General features: G+C 44.8%; 1 protein-coding gene across 2 annotated transcripts; it reads right to left on the bottom strand.

The window, feature by feature from the left end:
- Positions 1-938: 938 nt before the first annotated feature.
- On the bottom strand, positions 939-17,949 carry SFRP5 (secreted frizzled related protein 5). Of its 2 annotated transcripts, XM_081191433.1 has the most exons (4): positions 17,843-17,949; positions 14,714-15,269; positions 7,311-7,388; positions 939-3,814 (listed from the first exon to the last, which is right to left on the bottom strand). In XM_081191433.1, the coding sequence occupies exons 2-4, from the start codon at positions 15,234-15,236 to the stop codon at positions 3,471-3,473; spliced, it is 945 nt and encodes a 314-aa protein (XP_081047559.1). In that variant the 5' UTR covers positions 15,237-15,269; positions 17,843-17,949; the 3' UTR covers positions 939-3,470. The 2 variants fall into 2 exon arrangements, with proteins under 2 accessions (XP_081047559.1, XP_081047558.1); XM_081191432.1 differs by lacking the exon at positions 17,843-17,949 and having other exon boundaries at positions 14,714-15,582.
- Between the last annotated feature and the right edge of the window lie 5,111 nt (positions 17,950-23,060).

Raw genomic sequence — 23,060 nt, 5'->3', positions numbered from 1 at the left:
CAATGGTGCCAGAATTCAGTGTCCCTGATGACCTTGACATGAAATAAATGCAGCATGAATACATCATATGACTCAAAACACTGAGGCTGGGCCAGACCTAGTTCCCACTGAAATCAATGGGGCAAGTTAGTTATGATATCAATGGGAATTAATTTTGAGTTTGGATCTGCCATAAGCAGAAAATAAATATTTTATGAATACTTGGCTGAGCTGGAAATGTTATGCAGATGCCACAACATGAGTGCTCCAACTTCATTTTGTGAAAGATTCATTTTTTATTTTTTTAAAAAAGCACCTCATAAAATGAAGCTGGAACACTTTTTAAATGAAAGACTTGGAATTAATAAAAATAATGAAAAAATCCTGAATGATAGAGAACACAGCAAGAGCAAGAGCTATCTTAAGTTCTGCATGCATGTCCCCAAGATGAAACGAGGGTCAATGAAAAATTCAGCTAAAATGGTGGCAAAACCAAGCAGGCAAGATGGTGATCAGGATAGGTTCTATGGGATTTATTAGAGTGGATATTGGACAGCATAGAAGATGGAAGACCTGTTTTGTTTTTTTTAAAAAAGGACCAAATTTAATAGCTTAAAATGGCATTTTCAGTGAAGAAAATTGAATGCAGATGACTGCATCCCCAAGTATGGTATTTTTAATAAAAGGCTGCTCCATGAACAAAAGCAACCCCAAGCTAGGGATGCTCCTACTCAGTGGACTTGGGTCAGTAAATGTTTCAGGTTGCTAAGGCCTTGAGGACTAGTCCCATGTGAGTGTTGATCAGGTGGGCACTTTATTTTCTACCTAATTTGCTAACTAGATGTAGCACGAAATTCTTGGACAAAAGTAAATGCACTGTTAATCCATCTCTATGATCTGATTCAAAGAAGTGGAAAGTGTTCCTTTTGTAAGTCACAGAAGGGTATTTACGGAGCTAGCGGTGTTTGCATTCTTCCCCTGAAGTCAAGCAATGATGGCTCTGAAGCTGTCAGGTGCCATGAGAATCTGTCAGTGTCCAAGTGATGTGCAGGCCATATAAATCAAAATGTAAGAACAGTGGGGAATGGCCTAGCTCGTAAATATATCCCAGTTTTCAATCTGAAGGGGATTGAAGTCCTAGGGGGAACAAAATAGCTCACATTTTTGAGGGGACAGTGTGTGAGAAGTTACCAGCCCCGTCGTTTTCCCTCAGCACCCTCCAGCAGGATGGCAAGTTTGCCATGACAAAAGGCAAGGCTAGCCAAAGACACTTAGCGGTTTGAGGCAAAGGACAAGATGGCAACACCCAACCACCACCACTTCAGTGTACAAAAACCGATCGAACTGGTGGCTGAATCTTCAACAACATCCTCTCAGTAGTGTGCAGGGAAAAGTGAGTCATGACACACAGTTGTGGCCAAAAACCATGAACTCAATAGTAAGTTGTGTGTGTGACATGCTGTATGATTTGCAAAGCAGCTCATCTGGAAAATCTGAGGGCGGAGGATTCCCTGAGTGGAAGAGAGGTTCTTTCAAGAGCTCCTCAGCTACCACCCTCTCTTCCTCAGCAAACTTTGGCTGGGAATGAGCCCCAGTGAAAAACCCCTCTGTGTGTGGGAGCCAGACTCAATTCCTACAGCTTGCTTTGTGTTGGGCAGCCCCCACTCCCCCACAGCTGGTGTGGGGAGCGGTGAAACTGGCAGTGCTGATGCTATAAATATTCGCTCCAGGATTAACTTGCCAGCTGGTCTTGACCATTCAGGAGTCTGGAAAACTGCCAGATGGAAGGGCCCCAGGGAGACACATTCGTCCTGTGTTTGCCATCTGTCGGGCAGGCTCAGTTGGTGGTCTGGCATCCTGTGTGGTGGACACAGCCACCCGGCAGGCCCAGTTGGTGGTTTGGTTCCTCACTGGTGCATCCACAGGTCTGATGTGCTCCTCTGGGGTTGGCGCACTAACCTACTTGGTATAGTCATGATATTTCTACTGGCCATAGGCAAGTAAACATGGAGAGGGGAAGGAGACGGAATTGGTGTTGGGCATATTTTTCAGTGAAACTTCACATAAACGGCTTCATATAGCAAAGTGGTCCGCCCATCCCCAATTACAAATGGTCTTGAATAATTAAACCTATAGATTACTTGATGTCTATTACTCTGTAAGGGACCATGAAGGCCTCAGGCAGAGTGTTTGTATGAGGAACAGTTCCAAGTCACTGCCTCATACCTCGCTTGGTATTGCCACACACAGATCCCCACCATACATTCAAAGCACATTCGGTGCACATTTAAAGCACATGACCAGGATTATTAATTTTTTTTGGGGGGGGGGAAGGAAGTCATGTGCTTTAGATATGTGTTGAATGTGTTCAAAATCTATGGGGTGGATCTGCCCCACGATGTTTAAGGATGCTGTACAGATCTGTGCCTCAAAAGATGCTGATGCAATAATGACCATGTGATGACAGAAGACCTGGACTTTTTAGTTGAGGGGTGTCACCCGCCTTCAAGCATCACAATCATATAACAGACCAGCAGCCTCCTGCAACCTGGACAACAACTCTCATCAGCCCCAGCCAGAGAAGTAGCCAATGGTCATGCGAGCTGGAAATCGGGGGAGGCTTCTAGGGAGGCCTTGCTTGGTGTCTACTTAAGGTTCTACATGGCCTGAGAAGATGCTATGCAGAACCTAGGAGAGGAGGCCAGAACTGGGGATTGTCAGTCCAGTGAAGTATTAGTTGGGACACTGTAGCTTGTACAACGCATCTGGTGTCTGGCAGTCTGAGATGTTTAGAGCTTCATACTGCGCCTGGCCAACTCCTACTAAGTCAGGGATGGGATGGGGATGTTAGACTCTCCAGATGTTGCTGGACCACAGCACTCATTATCCCTGCCCATTAGGTTTGCTAGCTGGGGATGTGGGATTTGGAGTCTGACAATATCTAGTGGGCTGCAGGTTTCCCATCCCTGTAACTAAGTAGTTCAATGCACTATGAAAATGAAAGGTTGCGATTGGAAAGCATTGGTTGCCCTGCTCATAATGTTTCAAAATCTTTGGCTTCTCACTAGTAGGAATTAAGAATGGACTGGGATTTTCCTTAAATGTTCCACTAAAGGTTGCAACTAAAATTCTGTGTGATTCAGCCTCTATTGGAGCTTGAGTCTACTGGGATTGATAAGAGATGTTTGCTGCAGGTGCTAAGACTTATTCTTCTAGTGAAGGTGTGTTGGGAATGAGGTGGATTTCTGCATGTTCTCCAAAGGTTCCAAGATGGGCAGAACTCTGACCTGGAACTTAATGGAGCTGGTCCTAATGGAGTTTGTGCTTTAGAAGAAAGAGTCCTGTTGCAGGGATGGGCTCCCAACAGTATGTGGCTTTGTGTAGGTCAGCCCATATAAAAAAGGGTATTCTGTGGGCTAAGAGTGGGGAACCAAAAAGTGTGAGGAGTGCTGTGAAGAAGAGTGAGCAGGGTTCTTGGAATGAGTGGGGATTCAGTGGGGGTCTGCCCCATAGAAGAAGGGGTAGTGCATGGAACAAGGGTAGGAGAACATGAATTTGACAGCAAATTTCATCTCCTTATTCTTCTTCTCCCAGCGGTAAATGGCCAAGACTAGCAACCGCCCACCCACCTTTCGCCCCATCACCAGAAAGCTGCCACTGAGGTCATCAAGCTGGGGGCAGGGGCAGGCACCTGCATTCTTCATGTGCAGCACCAGCTTCTTGGTGTCCTTGCGCTTCAACGGCCCCACTTTGAGCAGCTTTTTCTTCTTCTGCGCAGCCACCAATCGCCTCTCCCCATTCTCTTTCTTGATCTCCTTGATGCGCATCTTCACCACTGTAGGGGTAAATGGGAAGCAGACTGTGTTAGGAGCTTACAGGCAGTTGGGTGAAGTCAAAGTGAAGGAACAAGAAGAGGGGGTGTGAGTCCATAAGGACAGGGATTAGGAGGACTGACTTGTTTGAGAGCTATGTATTTGGCCCTGTTAAAAAAAGTCACCAAGGGGAGATGAGGAGTAGGTAATAGAGTTGGGACACACAGACTGTCAGGATCTGGTTTGTCTCCTCTGACTGAATGAGAGGTCATGGAATTCCTCTTCAACTTCCTATTAAGTATATTTGTTTGTAAATGATAGATTTGTATTTGACAAAAAGACAAGCCACCATCTATTAAGCTTTGGGCACCCTGGTTCTCTATAAACCCATCACAGGTTCATTGGAGGAAGGTTCCTCAACAGGTGCGAGTCGTCCAGGTTTTTGTCCTTAGTCCAAGAGTGGAGTGAAGTATACTCCAGGCTACTCCTACAAAAACCAGAAATGAAAGAAAATATCTGACTGCATGCCAGAAATAAACAACACAAAAATCAAGGTTAAAAAAGCTATAAATAAATAATACACAGTAGTGTATTTTCCACCTTTCTATAATGTCAACGTAATAACTATAGGGCCAAAAAACGCATTTATGCAAGCATGTGATAATAATAGAATTTGACCTTATAAATGATTTGAAAACAAGGTTACAACAATCAAAAAGCTTAGGAAGTACAACCTTGCACAGAACCTGTGCAATTAAAAAACTTCAGATGGCTGAATCCACGATTGTAGTAAGAGTCATATGGCAACAACATGTAGAAAAACATGGGGAAACTCAGTGCAATCAATAAAATATAATCAATATTATTTAGTGAAGTTCTGTGACCCTCTTGAATCCCAAATGCTTCTCAACTTGGTCAGATGCAGTGACATATTCTTGTACAGAAGCTCCGTATGCAGGAGTTCTAAATACCATTTAAAAATAAATAAAAATCTAACCATATGTCTTGGATTGCTATGAATTGGTTGGTGATATTTTCTAAGCTTTAAGGTTAATTATTTTTCCATCCTTGTTTTTAATCTGTGTGTTTAGGATAAGGTCAAATTCTATTCTCAACACATGTGTGTATACATATAGTGCTATTTACAATAGCATTTACAATAGCAAGTAGGTCGGCTTCATAAAAAGATGGAAAATGCAGTATATCTTAATAGCTTTTTTTTGGAAGTACAGGGTTGGTTACATCAAGGAACAATTTTGTTGACTACAGCAGGACTTTGCAGCTGCTGCATAATGGTGAAAATCACTGTGATTTTATCCATGCACTGATTTTCTATGTGAAGAGGATCCTATAGATGGCTGGGAGCCAGATCATATGTAGGGGAAATATCTCATGTGAAGTGGTTCTTGGCCTCCCACACATCATGCCCAAGATGCTGATGATCCAAATTGCCTGGTCATGTGTGTGGAGAAAAAGTGGTCTTCCCTGGAACCAGCTTGTATGACGTGTGTCAAGGAAAGAAGGTAAAGGTGTTGATTTCTGACCACTTTCTGGACAGGTCTCTCCTGTGTCTATCTTGTTAGCCCCAGTATAAACTGCCTTACTGGTCATGCTGAAATCTGAAGCAAAAAGAGCTGCTGGGTGGATACTGCACTGCTTTGTTTTAACTTTTTTTTTAAAAACCACACTGTGTCAGCCTGAACCCTCTTTGCCATGGTCAACTGGGAACATCGCTGTTGAAGCCAAGAGTTCATCAAAGAGATGGATGCCTCAAAGGGGAGTTGCTGGGAGACAGATCTGACAAACCTCTCTGATCCTTGCCTCCTATTTTCAGCGTTTAACTGTTTTTCTGGGATTATCATCTGAAGTAGCAGACCGGCCTCCTTTCTTCTGGAATGAGGCACATCACGTTTTATTTTTATGATGATTTGTTTTAAAAATGTGTATGTTGATTTTCCAGTATAAACAGTCTTCAGGGCAATGAACAGATTTTGCATGGTGTTAAGCCTAATTAAGCCAAATTTAACATAGATTAAAAAAATACAGATGATATAAAAAACACCAGCAGAAATAATACTAATGAAATAGTTACAACTAGTTAATAGCTTAAGCAAACAGACAAGCAGGCCTGACATGCTTTCTTTGCTTATTTTGCATGTTTATCCTTGTTTCCTACTAGGAACACAGGTCCATGTGTATGTGTCTCTCTCCCTCCCGCCAATCTTCTGCCCTCATAATAACCCTATAAAGTTAGTTGGACTAGGCTAAGGTCACCCAGTGAGTTCTATGGCCAAGTGGGGATTTGTATCTTGGATTCTTCAGACCTGGAGCCCTGTCTCCAGAATGCTGGTCTTAACTTTTATTTATATATTTCTGTAGCATGGCATTCGCACAATAATAGTGCATTAATTATGGGTTTAGACCGGACCACTCACACATTGTTCCGCTTTACTAATGGTTCTGCAGTGCTTCCCTGATGTTACCACATTATTGCCATCTGCAGGGATACCTTGCACTGTAGTGCAAAACCAACCAAGGAACACTTGAACATTTGCTGCATGGAAAGTTACAGGAACTCAGCAGGAAGCTACAGGACATTCATGGACTGGCAAACAAACTGTAAAAAGGTAAAGGTAAAGGGACCCTTGACCATAGGTGCCTTAAAACCTTCGTATGCAGAGACACTATTGAAAGTGGGATCTACCATAACCACCCGAATAACATAATGAGAACAAATCAAGATTGCACAATTAAATAGATGTCTGGGGGGGTCCTAGTTCAACACTCTAATCATAGGCCTACCGTCTAAACGATATTGTTTGTGCCAAGCTAATCTACGTGGGGAGGCAATCCACATCCGGGGTCTTTCCACCTAAAAGGGCCTCTTCCCTAATTTCCAGGTGTGGAAATACTCAAAGGGTCTTGCATAGCATGCAGGTTCAGAGGGTGGTTCTTCAGATACCTTGGACTCAGTCTGCTCCTAAACATAAGAAGATGCCATACACTGAGTCATACTAACAGTTCAATATTGTCTACACACCAGGGGTGACTAACCACGTGGCCCTTCCGATGTTGGACTCAAACTCTCACCAGCCTTGGTCAGTCATCAGGGATGATGGAGTCCAATAATATCTGGAGCAACATGGGCCATAGCCACTCCTGATTGACAGTGGTAGATAGTGACTCTGCAGAGCTTTGGACAGTGGTTTTTCCCATTCCACCTTCTGCCAGCATAATACAAGCTCTGTCCTAAGCAATGGAGTGGAGTTGTAAGGCTTTCTAGGTCGAAAACAGTACCTTGCTTTGGGCCAGAAACAAGCTGGAAGTTGTTGGAGGTCTGATGGCAAAGACGGGGGTTCAAAGGGAACCTTGAATCCCAGTAAGTTGTAGAAGATAGGGGAATGCAAGTAAAGAATTTGCAACACATTCTCAACAGTTGTTCTGCAGAGCTTCAGCTTCACTCTCAGATGCCCCAAGCGGAGACTCCCCAATCCCTGCCGCTTTGAACGGATGACTCACCAAAGTCACTGGAACACATTTGCTCCATGATGCCATCTGCCTTGTGCTCCATCTCGCATTGGGTGCAGATCTTTGACACTGCAAGATGGGAAAAAAGTGAGTCCTCACCTGCCAAATGTTTGGGACATTGCTCACAGCTCTGGCCCTGCAACTTCCTGGCTGTATTCTCATGGGCAGCCCACATCTAATAATGATTATTCTCAATCCCAGATCATCTGCCTCGTCACGAACTTTCTTTGGCCTGTCATGAAGTATCTTGAACTAACAGAAGGTTTGGGAGTTTGGCTCACCCAAACAGGAAGCCCGTAATCCTTATTGGAAAGCCTTTTGAACAGCTGGAGAAGGCTTCTTCTTCTTCTTTTTTTGAGGGGGGAATATTTGTTTCTTGTTTAACTGATTCTTTATCCACCTCTTAATTTCCCCCATTATACAAACCCCTATCCTTGCCCCAGTTAAATAACATTCCATTTAATTTTGCTATCTTCCCGCCCCCTAAAAGTTCACGCGTGAGGGTTAAAATGATATAAATCAAAGGAGATATTTGATGGGAGAGGATGAGGGAAACCAAGGCTCTGTGTTGTATGATGCGAACCTGTCAGTCAATGGCAAAACAACATTCTGGTGGTCTGGGCTGACTGGAGGGAATAGCCTGAAGTGTAGGCTAAGCCAGTGATGCTCAAACGTTTCTCCCCATGGACCACTTGGAAATTGCTGAGGGTCTTGGCGGACCAGTTAATGATTTTTCTGCTTGTTGTAACAATTGTAATGTGCTGGGCTATACGCTGCATGGTTTTGTATAGTATTTTCTATTGCTTCTTTTTTATATATTTGAATTCTATGGAATAATAAGTATAATAACTTACAATGCAATAAATAAAAGAAGCAATTAAAAATACAATTAAAAATTGCTGTGAGCATTTAATATGAACATGCCATGGATCACCTGAATGAATCTTGGGGGCCTCTGATGATCCATGAGCCACAGTTGGGGATCCCCTGGGCTAAGAATGGTCATGTCGTGACTACAGCAGTGATGAATGAAGCTGAGGACTAGCCTTCTCCTTGGACTTTTAGCTATGTATTGAGGGGAATGCTTACTATTAATCCAGGCAGATGAAATGCTCCATGGGAAGCTATGGAGCCTCTTTTGGCTATCCATCCTGGTGGAATGCATGAGGACATGGTGGGACCCACTCCCGGGCCATTCTGTGTCCTAGGGTGGGTTAAATGAGATGTAGCACCACTCTGCCTCTCTTCAGAGAAGAAGAAAGAAAAGCAGAGAGAGTGGGTTGGCAGGGGGTTGGACTCGATGGCCCTTGTGGTCTCTTCCAACTCTATGATTCTATGATTCTATGAGTAAGGAGACAAGGGTTGGCCTAGATGTAAAGAAGGACAGAGCTCCTTTATCTTTTAATAGTTAGGTAGAAAAGGTATTTAATGTGTGAAGCTGATCCTTACAAGGCTCCCAGCTTTATACCAACATTAAAAGTACAATACCTCTGACATCCTTTGCCTACAGTTACTCCAGCATATATATATATATATATATATATATATATATATATATATATATATATATATATATATATATATATATATATATATATATGTAGGTTTTGGTGTCTTCGGGTGTCTTCCCGTGTAAGAGTTGGGGTGTCTAGGCGACGTTTCGACGAGGTCTCACTCGTCATCTTCAGGCTGGTGCTTTCGGCTTCTTGTTACTAGAACAGAGCAGGATCTCAGTGTTTGAGTTCCTATAAATACTGTTGAGGGGGTGTGGTGTATAGCCTCCAACGTTCTGGGCAGAGAGGAAGTTCCTAGGTTAATGTGCCTTTTCTTCTTTTGTTCATTAATTACTTGAGGGATATCTTGAGTGATTACTTGAGTGATATTCTGAGTACCACTTAGGAGGGTCATTAGGTGTGGATTAGTTGCTAAAGCTTTCGTGTCTTGACCTCTTGACCTTGTAAAGAGTTTTTCTGAGAAGATGGCTGTACTGCACTTAGTTGTGCTCTGGCTTGGCTTCGTGTATAGGGGCGAGCTGTGGTTTTGTGCCCTGTGTATAGGGGCGAGCTGTGGTTTTGTGCACCTCAACTGAAACCAAAGTACTCTCCAAAGGTTTCAACTTTGCAGTCGCCCCGAGACGCATCCCCACGGAAAACATCATATGCGGAGTCGAAGCTAGCCTAACCAAAATCAACCCAGATGAAGCCAATAAAATCAGACTTGAAGTCACCAACATCCTCTGCTCCAGCAAACCACCCAGAAGCAATTTACACAAAGAAGAACAGAAAGCACTCACCAACCTGAGGAAAGACAACAACATAATCATTCTCCCAGCAGACAAAGGTAATGCCACTGTTGTGATGAACACATCGGACTACCAAGCAAAACTATCAAATCTACTCCAAGACCCTACCTACCAACCTATAAAAACAGATCCCACCACCTATCTGGAAAAAACCACCAAATCCAAAATAAAAGCCTCTCCTATCAGTGAAGAAATCCAGCTAAGAATCATCCCCAGAGAAAAATCATCCAGATGCCCCAAACTCTACGGTCTCCCCAAGATACACAAAGAAGGAACACCACTCAGACCAATAGTCAGCTCCATAGGCTCACCTCTACAAAATCTCGCTAAATTTCTCGCTAAGCAACTTCAGCCCTATGCAGAATCTATCGCTTCACACGTTACAAACTCCTTCCAGTTCATAGAAACAATAAAGAAGCAAAACCTACATCCCGATGACCTACTTGTGAGCTTCGATGTTGTATCTCTCTTCACACAAGTGCCCATTAATGAAGCCTTGACAGCCATTCAAAACAAATACAATCCCCCCGAATACATCCTGGACCTGACCAACCACTGCCTAACCAACACGTACTTCATCCACAATGGACAAAGATACAAACAGATAGAAGGAGCACCTATGGGATCACCCCTCTCACCGGTCATCGCAAATCTGTACATGGAACACTTTGAAACCAATGCTTTAGACAAGTCAGAACACAAACCCAAACTTTGGCTCAGATATGTTGACGACACCTTTGTAATTTGGCCACACGGGAAAGAAAAACTAGATAGCTTCCTCACACATCTCAACAGCCTACACCCCAAAATACAATTCACTATGGAAATAGAAGCCAACAACCAACTTCCCTTCCTTGACGTCCTAATCTACAAAAAACCTGATGGCTCCCTAGGACACACTATCTACCGGAAAAAAAAACACACCAACCGCTACTTACATGCACAATCACACCACCACCCTGCACAAATAAACTCCGTAGCCAAGACTCTCATCTCCAGAACCAAACGCCTGGCTGACAAAGACCACTTGACAACTGAGTTACAGAATCTCTCAAATGTGTTAATCGCCAACGGATACCAGCAAAACAGGGTTACGAAGCTAATCCAAAAAGAAACACCCCCCAAAAACCAAGACACAGAAGAAAACAATGGCATGGCCCTCCTTCCTTATATCAAGGGCACTACAGATAAAATTAGCAAAATCCTCCATAAACACAATATCAAAACAGCCTTTTGCACCAACCAAAAAATAGCCAATATCCTCAGAAACCCAAAAGATAAAATCCAGTTAGAAAACCAAGGGGTCTATGAAATACCCTGCAAAGTCTGCCCAGCCACGTACATTGGACAAACAAACAGACGAATAAATGCACGTATCGCAGAACACAAGAATGCCGTCAAAAAAGAAGAAAAAACTTCCTCTCTTTACCAACACATGAAAGAAACAGGACACGAAATTAATTTTGCAGATTCCAAATTGCTCTTTAACATGGAACATCACCACAAGAGAATAATCATGGAAGCCATCGAGATAGAGAAACACCCTCACAACATGAACAAGCGTGACGACACGTCCCGCCTGCCAGACATCTGGAAATTAGCCCTCCCCACAAAAACCGACACCAGAACCAGAGGCACACAGAACGCCATCTCCAATCAACCACACCAGACCCAAACCCAGACCCTCTCCACAGATAAATTACAGACACCATCCAGTAGCCAAACCATAGTGGCACCTCCGGATGCTGCACCCCCCTGCAATCCCTACACAGATCTGGCTGGCACAGGGCACAAAACCACAGCTCGCCCCTATACACGAAGCCAAGCCAGAGCACAACTAAGTGCAGTACAGCCATCTTCTCAGAAAAACTCTTTACAAGGTCAAGAGGTCAAGACACGAAAGCTTTAGCAACTAATCCACACCTAATGACCCTCCTAAGTGGTACTCAGAATATCACTCAAGTAATCACTCAAGATATCCCTCAAGTAATTAATGAACAAAAGAAGAAAAGGCACATTAACCTAGGAACTTCCTCTCTGCCCAGAACGTTGGAGGCTATACACCACACCCCCTCAACAGTATTTATAGGAACTCAAACACTGAGATCCTGCTCTGTTCTAGTAACAAGAAGCCGAAAGCACCAGCCTGAAGATGACGAGTGAGACCTCGTCGAAACGTCGCCTAGACACCCCAACTCTTACACGGGAAGACACCCGAAGACACCAAAACCTACATTCCTGTACCCGTGAAAATCTACGAAAGCATATATATATATATATATATATGCTACAAAAAACAAAAAGTATGAATGCTGAGTGTGACCTGACATTTGCATGAAGACACTGTTTCTTTAGCCTTTTCAAACTTGCCCCTAACTTTATAGGACACACAACCCAGCCATCTGCTCTATAGGTGAGCATGTTGAGATCCTTACTCAGGAGAGTCTGTAAGTTGGGTCACTAATTTAATACTGGCATGAAACAAGGAATAGAACAGGACATCTCTGGCGCCCTCCTGAAGCCGCACACAGAGAAATGTCATTATAACAAGTTGGTAGGTGTTCCTTAGCATCCCAGATCTGGTATGGATGATCAATCTTGGGGTGCCGTCGCTCAGGGTATTCTACCTGGTGTGGGTGAGTGAGAGTTCATTTTCATTTCAACAAGTTATCGCCTAGCACTGTAACGTCTAACCAGTGTGTTGCGAAACTATAAAATGATAAAATTGTGAAAATTAACCGTAAAACCAGCAAGTCAATAAAGTTCTTAAAATGCCTGCCTTAGGCTCTATTGCTGTTTTAGACTTTGCATCCCTTTTCCAGGGTCTCCCACCCCCGTCAGCTATCCTGAAGTTTTGAGAGTCAAGCCCATAGGACTTCCTTGGAGATCAGAGACAGGGTTGTTTAGGAGGGCAATTTTTCAACGGATGGTGTTAAGTTAGATGCTGGAAGTGATGACTAGGAAGAAGCAGGAAGTGTGCTTGGAGCTTGCTAGACTTTGGATTCCAAGGTCTGTGCTAACAGGCAATATTTGTGCTACTCCTGGTTCCCTGCCTGTTCATTTGTAAATAAACAGATTTTCACAGCCGCACCATAAATCTCTGCTGCTCACTCCTCCAAGCAGCGATCCTCCTAGGAAAATGATCCTGCAAAGGCTCCTCTGAATTTCCCACTTGTTTGGGGAGTGAAATAATATACTGCGCCTCCAAGGATACTCCTGAATTCAAAATGAGCCTGGTGGAAACTCATCCATGAAAAATGTTGCTCATCAAACTAGGAGAGGAGTGTTGAAATATGTGACCATGGATTTTGGGAGATGCCTTCTACCTCACCCAGTGTGCACAAAACAAGGTTGCCATATGCACTTAGTGGGGGTTTGTAAGGTACCCTATTCCACTGACTAGTAGGATAAGCTATAGAGAAGTCATGGATTCTGGCTCCTGTTTCCAATCTAACCAAGTGTCCTTTGCTGTACGTCTCTTTGGATATTCTCTGTTCAATTGGACACTGCCTCCCAGTGGTTGCTGAGCTAAAGAATTTGCTATTGATCACACATAGGTAGATATGTGTGTTTGCTGCACTTGCTCTTCCATCCCATGCTTTAAGCCCTGTAACCTGCTTCTGACCCCCCCCCCCAAATTAGGGTTCTAGCAGTGTGTTTTCATGGTTCCACCCTATTCCCATGACTGTAACCTGGTTTAATCCAATTAAGGAATATTTTTACAGATTTGAAATCTTCAGCAGAGGCTGTCCTAGAAACTGATAGGAAGCTGTCCCACTGGGAGTATGCCATGTAGAAGGCTGTGCCTCTGCAAGGGAACAGATATAGGGCAAATGGTCAGATGGATGGTTTGCCCTGTGTTGGGATGCTGCTGCTTTTGTAAAGATGCTTCTTATGAAAAGGGACTTTTGGAGGTGGTATCTCAAGGACAAGGAAAGCCCTATATAGAGCTGGGTGGGGAACCTGTGGCCCTTCAGGCGTTATCGGACTCCATCTCCCATTAGCCTGGAGAAGAGGAGGTTAAGGGTGATATGATAGCCATGTTCAAATATATAAAAGGATGTCACATAGAGGAGAGAGAAAGGTTGTTTTCTGCTGCTCCAGAGAAGCGGACACGGAGCAATGGATCCAAACTACAAGAAAGAAGATTCCACCTAAACATTAGGAAGAACTTCCTGACAGTAAGAGCTGTTCGACAGTGGAATTTGCTGCCAAGGAGTGTGGTGGAGTCTCCTACTTTGGAGGTCTTTAAGCAGAGGCTTGACAACCATATGTCAGGAGTGCTCTGATGGTGTTTCCTGCTTGGCAGGGGGTTGGACTCGATGGCCCTTGTGGTCTCTTCCAACTCTATGATTCTATGATTCTATTCTAAGATCAGCCCCCACTCAGCAGAGCCAATGGGTAGAGATGATGGGAGTTGTAATTTAGGACCCTGTCCCTGCCACATAGCCTCATTCAAGCTGGCAGGAAGAATCAAAAGATCAACATATGCACCAAGCTCATCGTTGCAGTATGCTATTTCAACATAATGAAATGGGAAATTATGTAAACTTCACGAAAGGAGAGGGATAAACACCGCAAATATTGTGAGTGTTGAGAAAGCCACTTACTACTCTCATTTCGCAACTGTGACAGGATATTTTCTTAGAGCCTCAAGTACTGTATAATGTCTCACAGTAAACGTAATGAGAAACTTCCTGGTCTTGGGACATGAAGAGAAAGGAGAGATGATTTTCAGCTTTGAAACCACTTGCCACTACCAGTTCAGGAAAAGGCTTGGATAAGCAATGAACATGGGGACAAACTCCAATTCTGGGCCTAGCCTACATGCTTTGTGCTCCATCCACCCTTCTGGACTATGCCCTGATAGACTGGCAGTCTCTTGCACACTTTGCAATACCAGCAGAGCTTTGAACGATAACCTGAGCCAGGAGCAGCGAGAGCAGAGCTGGATGCATGTCTGAGCCTCTTACCCTAGGACCCAAGTCTAATGGGCAGGATGAGTGTGGGGTTCTGTAAGAGAGACATTGCCTCCCAAACAATCTCTTAGCACAGGTCCTTTCCCCCCATCACAGTCTCCCCATGCAGTTACCTGGTGGCTGAGTTGCCTGACTGTTTCCAAACTGCACAGCGATGCACAGGTCATTGTCGAAGGGGAACTTGTTGCAGTTGAGCATGTCAGGCCAAGGGAAGCCGTAGGATTCCATGACAGGAGCGCACGAGTCGCGCACCACCTCGCACAGTGACCTGCAGGGGTAGATGGGCCGGTCCAGGCAGACAGGTGCAAAGAGGGAGCACAGGAAAAGCTGTGTGTCGGAATGGCACCGCTTGGCCAGCAGGGGCACCCAGCTGCTGGCTTGCTGCTTTACCTCTGGCATGGATTCGTGTTCCAGCAGGTTAGGGAGACGCATGCGCTTGTAGCCCACGTTGTGGCAGAGCTGCAGGTCGGCCGGGATGTCCACGCACTGGGGCTGCTTAGTGTAGAAGCGTCCATGCTGGAAGTTGTCGGATTGCCAGCTGTAGTAGTCGTACTCCTGACTCACGGACAGCGCCCAGCCCTGCACCAGAACCAGCAGCACAGTGCCCATGGCATTCCATGGGCAGGGTGACATCATGGCTCAGAGACACTCCCCTCAGGACTCCCTGAGCTGCAGGGGAGAGAGAGGGAGAGAACGTGGGACTCTGGTTGCCACGAGCGCCGATGGGAGCCAAGCTGAATGAAGGGCACTGCCTGGGCCAAGTCCAGCCAAGGAGCCAACACCTGCCTCTTAAAACGGGTGTGCCTGCGCCTAGGCAAGCAAAAGCATTCTCCCCCAAGGTTGTATCTGGCACTATCGGTGGGATGGAGTGAGCTGAAGCTAGATTAAGTTGAAGTCTCTGCTCTGGGCTGTTTAGCACCACCCCCTCTAGGTTTCCAAAGCAGCCTCTTGGGGGGAACCGGCAGCCAATCTTCACCAGGCATGCTCCCCCCCTCCCAGGATTGAGTTGGGAGCCAGCCACAAGGATGTCCCCACCTCCCAGTCTGGGCCGCTCCTCCAGCCCTCTCTGTTTCTTCCTCCCCCTCCTGCTTTCCAGCTCTCTCTCCCTCCCCCCTTGTTCCCATTCCCTGCACACACAGGCATCAGGGCCCAGCTGGCAGGGCTATGAAATGCCATGAAGCAGTCGGCGTTGGGCAGTAGCTTTCAGGAAGGGTGCAATTTTCCTGCCTCATATCTGAAGTGCTCTTAATAACGAACTCCTGTCCAGAGCAGGCTCTCAGCTATGTGGTGTGCATGTGTGTGCCTGTTTTGCTTCGAGCATAAAAATATCTGTGGCCAGGAATGATAAACACATTTGCAATACCTGCTCATTGCATTCAATAGACTCTCTGAGATGGCTGAATAATATCCAACTCACCACTACTAACTAAATGTTTAAATGATCCTCTATACATGGAAATGACCATCTATTGATTTTGATGACCGGGTTATACAGATGAATGATGTTAGTGTGGAAGCCCAACAATCCCTTTTGCAACTAGGGCTCGAGAGAAGGAAATGTCAGAAAAAGAAACTTGAATTTGCCATTGGGCTTTGGTACATTTGTAGAAGGGGATAGGTTTATATGGGAATATAGGGCATTACAAGGGCCAATGTTGGATACCAGGTGGGTGCCCAGTAAATGCCTGAAGTTTAATTGACGAGATGATTTAATGTGGCAAGTATAAAGGAACATTATACTTACCACATTAAATCAACCAAATGCCACATTAAATTAAATAAAGTATTCTGGGATGGAGACTCAGAAGCTTTGGCAGAAAGCTATCAATGATCCTAAGCTGACCAAGTGAGAAACTTGGATCACTGAAGACTGCCTAGCTATGAACCATATTCTACAACATCACTGGTTGAATGAAGGTTGCAAGTGCATACACCTGGGTACATTAACATTCAAAACCAAGTCAACAAGATTATGTCTAAAGCTAAAGGAAATTAGGGTTGTCAAATGTCAGGAACTCTCCCCCCATCCTTGTGAGTTATTGTTTCTTTAACAAAAACCTGATCTGCAGAAACCAGTACAAGAAGCTTATTATGGACAGGAGGTGAGGATTGGTACTGGGTAAACTCTAAAGATCAAAGTGCTGTTGAAAGCAGAGAACCAGGAGCAAGTAATAAATTTGGTAGCCTTACATGTTGATTACAGGAACAGTATACATATTTGAATGCAGTACACATTCAAAAGACAGAGACATTGTGTATTCTAGTGCCAGAACAAACACCAAGTTCCGCTTCAAGCCTTAAGAAAAACGAAGCAGCAGCATTCCAATATAGTCTGCACTCACCCATCATGGTAAACCATAGTTAATTGTTTACCATGAATGTGCAGGTGTCTGTCACTTTTCTCCTCCCTAGGGAAAACAAAAAACCACAGTCCCTGGCTTAGCTCTGTGAGGGGTCATGGTTTGTTTTGCTCCAGACAAATAACCATGTAATGTCAAGGTTTGTTCTTGACTTCCTGAATGTGGTTTGTTTGAGCTGTAATCCCTCGTAGGACTAAGCCAGGGATCGTGGTTTGTTGTTTCAACTAGTGGAGAAGCAAAGCAGGAAGCATATCCTTGTTCATGGTAAGCCAGTAACTATAGCAGCCGTCACCAACTTGATGCCTTCCAAATGTTATGGACTTCAGTCCCAGCTAGCATGTCCATGTGATGGGTGAATTGGGCTATGGAGCGAAGCACATTTGAGCTCACTGAAATCCATGAATTTAAACTCTGCCATATAAGCACCCCCCAGGATCTGAGATAGACAGTGAAATGCTTTTCTGCTGGTCTATCTATGGCCCCCTCCACATGTCCTTTTTATTGTGCATGCATGATGATTTGTGCTCATGGTGCCATCATGGCAGATAGACGTGATCCCACTTTCATTACTGTTTGCCCCTTGAAGGCACCAGGACTGGACACACGCTGCTTCATTTCCATGTCCTGTAACTTCCTACTGAAATCCTGTAACGTTTTTTTTGTCCAGCTTTTGTTGTTCTTTAGTGCCCTTTCAGATGGCAATAATGCGCTAATATTGGAGAACACCATAGAACAATTAATACAGCAGAGTGATGTGTGGACGGTCCAGTAGAAATCCACTAATATTGCATCAAAGGCATGAATACACCCGCAGAGAAAACGCCCTATGTTTTTCAGCTTGGAAAAGGCAGGGCAGTTCACAAAAGGAGGAGTTTTTCCTACCTCATTGTTTTCCTTGTAGTTCTGCAATGGTTGTACATGCCTTTGAGTCCCTGGAAACAGGCTCGGCTGCAGCGGGTGCCCCTCCTGAGGGCAGGCACCATTAGAAAGAGATTATTATCCAGGGTTTATCTGGGCTGTCAGTGGCCCAACCCTTGTGAGGGGACCTCTGCTAACTCCTGAGTATCAATTAGTCATTTCCCTCCTGCTGCGGACTTTGCCCTGTGTGGGGAGGGGAAGTCTCTAGCTGAGCTTGGAGGTGAGCTCTCAGTGATGCTGGGCCTGCTTGGAGACTTAGGGAGGAGGAATTATTCTTGCTCATGTGCAGGTGTGAGGGTCTGGCGTAGCAGGACAAGAGGAAGCAGCCTGGCAAAAGTCCATTTTGATGGGATAGGCTGAGCCAATAATAACATGTGGAGAACATCAGGTTGGGGGAAATCTGGGCCCATCTCTCATTCTTGGGGTCTTTTCTCTGTTTACTTGCAGAGATAGATGGAAATGTTTAGTAAAAGTCAAAGGAAAAGCATCTCTTTTGACTTAACGTTACTACCAGCCTTCTGAATCTTTCCGATCAGTGCCCTTCCCAAGCACAGGGATGCAGTGAATAGGGATCATTTCACTTGTTGCATGTTTGCTTATTCCACATCTCCTGGGAAGGAAAGCACCTAGTTAAGAATAAATCAATCTGGACACTTGACCAGTATGTTTCCGAGCACAATTCAGAGTGTTGGTGCTGACCTTTAAAGCCCGCCCAGTATACTTGAAAGAGCATCTCCACCCCAATCGTTCAGCCCAGACACTGAGGTCCAGTGCTGAGGGCCTTCTGGTGGTTCCCTCACTGCGAAAAGTGAAGTTACAGGGAACCAGGCAGAGGGCCTTCTCAGTGGTGGTGCCTGCCCTGTGGAAGGCCCTCCCACCAGATGTCAAAGAAATAAACAACTATCTCACGTTTAGAAGACATCTGAAGGCAGCCCTGTTTAGGGAAGTTTTCAATGTCTGATGTCTTAATGTACGGTATTTTTAATCTTTTGTTGGAAGCTGCCCAGAGTGGCTGGGGAAACCCAGCCAGATGGGTGGGGTATAAATAATATATTACTACTACTACTACTACTACTACTACTACTACTACTACTACTACTATTATCATCAGCTAAAAGGCAGACTTTCAATTAAAAAAAAAGAGAATCTCTGCTCCTGAGGCTCCCAGTGCTTGAGGTAAAGCAAAGCCTTTGCTGTTCACTTAATCACCTAAAGTTAGATTCCTTTTAATCAATTTTAATGAGCTACCGCTGTTACAAATAAAATAGAGGCTTCCCTGTCTTTGAAGCAGTGTTGCAGGTTACCCAGTAGCACCTCTTTGGGCTCAGATTGGGCTTTTCTTCTTTGGATTTCCACAGCCAGCTGAAGCCACAATTTATTTCTGGGCATACTGGAGGTTTTTCCTTTATGCTCAGTAATGTTTCCCTCCCTCACCCTTTAAATTTTTTTGACTTAGTATCTAGTCTAATGAAGAATGTTTATGAAGTCCAAAATCTTATTTGCCTCTTTGTGATTTTTAACATTTGGTCCAAATAAAAGGGCTCTGCTACTCTTGCTCTTAGATGACCTATAACTCCTCATCCAATACTATTACCATCATTTTGAGGAGGGGGTGCCACAGCAGCCTCCAACCCCTTTGTAGCCCCCTCCCAGCCACAGCAGCAGTGGCAGCTGCAGAGGAGGCCACTCTGTGTGGTGACTGTGGCTGTGGAGGCACCTTTGACATCTCACATCACTACTTGTCACTGGATCAAGAGTGACAACTAGGCAATGGAAACGGGTTTCTGGACCCAACCAAGGGATCCTGCCCCACCCATGAGGACAACATTCAGAAGCTCTCTATGCTCCAGATAACACCTTAGTTGGGGCATAACATGACTCTTCTTTATAGTGGGAAACATTAGTGACATACCTGGGAAGTGAATTGAGTAAATACATTCTGCATTTCAAGTCAAACCACTTGCTACTGTCCCCCTCTTGCTGGATATCTGAACGCATTGCATGCTCGTCATCCGGTTGCTGTCACACACAGTCCCTCACATGAACATATCTCCGTCCACATTTAACTCAAGTGTAGACACGCGCCCAGCCTTGTCATTCCTAGCTGCACTGAAGAGACAAGTCGCTCTTTCTCCCTCAGCCCCATTAATCTGCGGCTGCCAATGCAGCTCAGATAAGATAAAGCCATGGCTTTATCAAGCCCACTGGAATGAGGGGAGGTGGCCTGAGGCCCCCAGGTATCACAGGTAGAAACAAGATAAGCTCAGCAGGCTTTGGGACTGACAGAAAATCACTGGCTCCTGATGAATGTGCTGGGATGAATCAGCGCAGTGTTCAGGGGGCGGGTGGAGAGAAGGGGAGACTGGCAGGCCTTGGGGTGTGAGTGTCACGAGGTGAGACTGTGCAAGAGGAATTTATAAGAGTGTGAAGGTGGACGTAAGTGTGTGCGAATCAGCATTGGGTGTGACTCGGAAGAGATGGCTGATTCTCCCCCTTTTCTCTTCTGCTTGAGAAAGGAATCTGTCAGATACTGTATGTGGAAACACCAAACAGATAAGTAGGGGACCCACTCAGAGGTAGCAGGATTGTCCAGCTTGCTCTACCTCTTTGAGAACTCCAGAAAAACTTGGCATGCAAAGATTCTCAGGCAAAGATTTGTGTCAGAAGCTGAGCGCATGTTTCTGTGCAGGCCAAGTGCTCTCTGTGTGCAGCAGCACCTCCTATAGGCTTCAGTTTCTCCTTCCTTTCTGTTTTCATGCCAAGAAATAACCATTCCCAGATGCTGGATTGATGGGAAGGGGAGAAAAGTCCCAGTAAACATGGGCCCAGGGTGTGGAGGAGAGATCCAGGAACAGGCCGTCCTTGGCTTTGCATGCATGCACAAGTGCATGTGATGTATTTCCCAGGCATGCACCCCAAAGTGCCCCCCTGTGAATGTAAACACAGTTGCATAGGCATGAGTGGATGCTGACCTCAGTTAAATAAATTTAACCGTATTGCTCATTGCAGGAACCAAATCCTTCCAGGACAAAATGTTTCTACAGCCCCTGGATATAGTATGGACATAATTCATGCATAGTCAGAATGAATTGTGGGCCCCCCTAATCCGTTGCTGCTCTGGGGTCTTGCACATCCCACACACCTGATGTTCCATAATGTCCAGTCCCAATTGCCATGAAACTGAGCATACATGTGTACAAGAGCACACAAGGAGATTGTACAGTCACTGGCAGCACCTGCCAACCTAGCAGTTTGAAAGTATACCAGTGCAAGTAGATAAATAGGTACCGCTGTGGCAGGAAGGTAAACAGCATTTCTGTGCACTCTGGCTTCCATCCCGATGTCCTGTTGCGCCAGAAGTGGTTTAGTCATGATGGCCACATGGACCAGAAAGCTGTCTGTGGACAAACGCCGGCTCCCTTGGCCTGAAGCGAGATGAGTGCCACAACCCCATAGTCACCTTTGACTGGACTTAACCGTCCAGGGGTCCTTTACCTTTACTTTTTTTTTTTACAGTCACTGGTTTACTTGGTACCTCTCCTACACATTACCTGCACAATCTAACTAGCTACTCCTCTTCCAACCTGCAGTGTAAACTGTGGTCAGATTTGCTCTAAATGCTGCTGATTTTAGAAAAAATGAAGATTAAGCTATGCTGACCCTCCTGGACCAATGATTGGTAATGCGGGTGACATGCTGTGATGGCCTGTATGTGCATCTAGGTCAGGGTAGAGAGAGTTAATCCTGATCTACTTTCCATGGTGGCTTGTTAGTGGAGACATAGAGTTGGAAGGACCTCAGAGATCACTTATTTCCCTTGTTCTACTACAGCATCCCTTGCAGATGCCCACCCAGCTTTAATACCTTCCATGTAGGAGAGTCCGCCAAATCTAGAGTCAGCCGGTTCCATTGTTGAACAACCATCACCATTAGGAACATTCTCCTAATGCTTGCCTGAAATATATGTCCCCACAATTCCCACCCATTAGTTCTATCCCTGGGCTCTATACACACTATAAAGCACCCCCTGCAAAATTTGGAAACTGTAGTTTGTCAAGGGTGCTGGGAATTGTAGCTCTGTAAGGGCTAATGACAGTTCTTAGAGTTCTTGGGTGTGTGTGTGTGCTTTCAATGCATGGTGCATATGCACCCCTGCTCACTGGATCAACAGAGCACAAGTCTGTTTCATTTTCGGTGTGACAGCCTTTCCGATGTCTGAAGATATCTATCATGCATCCTCTTAATCTCCTCCTCCAGGCTAAACATGCACATCTCTTTCAACCAGGGACCACACACCCCACTCACCTTCTGGGTCCCCTCCTTTACAAATGCTCCAGTTGGTCAATGATTTTTTTTTTTTAATGTGGCTCTTGGTGCTATGTCCACCAGTTCCCATTGGGAGATCTGGGGTTAACCTTTTTCCTGCTCTATTTCCAATAGCCCCTGGAAAAGCAAAGGTTAGCCTTTTGCTCCAAGGAGAGATGTTAGCATGCCTGGATGCTAGCTGGGAAGGGCAAATTGATTTCCCCCTGGGGTCTTTGTGTTTGCTTTTTTTGCTGGGAGACATTGTTGGAGACAAGATGACGCCTGCTTGGGGGCACTGCTTGGAAAGGGGGAGTTGAGGGAATGCTGCGTATTGACAGTAAGGGACAGGGGCATCTTCACTTACTACACTGGGGAACAAAATTTTTGTTGCATTGACACCTGCAGTTGTTCTAACCTAATTTCAACGTGCTGAATTCATATCTGAAGTTGGTTTTGTTCTGTAAGCTCTAGGTTTTTTTTGCAATTCATGTTTTTCACTTTCCACCATAATCTTTGTTTTTCACAATGCAAAATTGTTTTTGTCTACTTGAAGAAGCCATGGTCCGATCTGAAAAATACAAATATTTAGGTTACAGAACTATAAAAATAAAGAAAAATTAAGTTTGCAAAACAATGATTACCATGTGGTTAGGGTAGATCAACGTGTCAGTGTCCACTTGTCCCCAGTGTAAATATGACATATCGGCAAAAGTCGGAAATAGCAAGATAACTATAGCAGGTACATGAAAATCAATTTCAGATTTGTAATCAGCATTGAAAGAACATATAAGAACAGTTGAAAAATCTCATGCAACAGAAAAAAAAAAATTGTTCCCCAGTGGTATTGATTACCTTGCACAAGGTTTATGACTCTACT

Source organism: Podarcis bocagei (genome assembly GCF_964188305.1).
Source record: "Podarcis bocagei genome assembly, chromosome: 4".
Lineage (NCBI taxonomy): Eukaryota > Metazoa > Chordata > Lepidosauria > Squamata > Lacertidae > Podarcis > Podarcis bocagei.
The sequence above is the reverse complement of the archived record's forward strand: the minus strand, read 5'-3'. Positions and strand labels throughout refer to the sequence as shown.

Coding starts and splice junctions, on each gene's coding strand:
- SFRP5 (XM_081191433.1), bottom strand. CDS start 15,236: ATGATGTCACCCTGCCCATGGAATGCCATGGGCACTGTGCTGCTGGTT. Junction 7,389..14,713: donor TCAGGCAACTCAGCCACCAG/GTAACTGCATGG, acceptor CCCATCTTGCAG/TGTCAAAGATCTGCACCCAA. Junction 3,815..7,310: donor AATGTGTTCCAGTGACTTTG/GTGAGTCATCCG, acceptor TTACCCCTACAG/TGGTGAAGATGCGCATCAAG.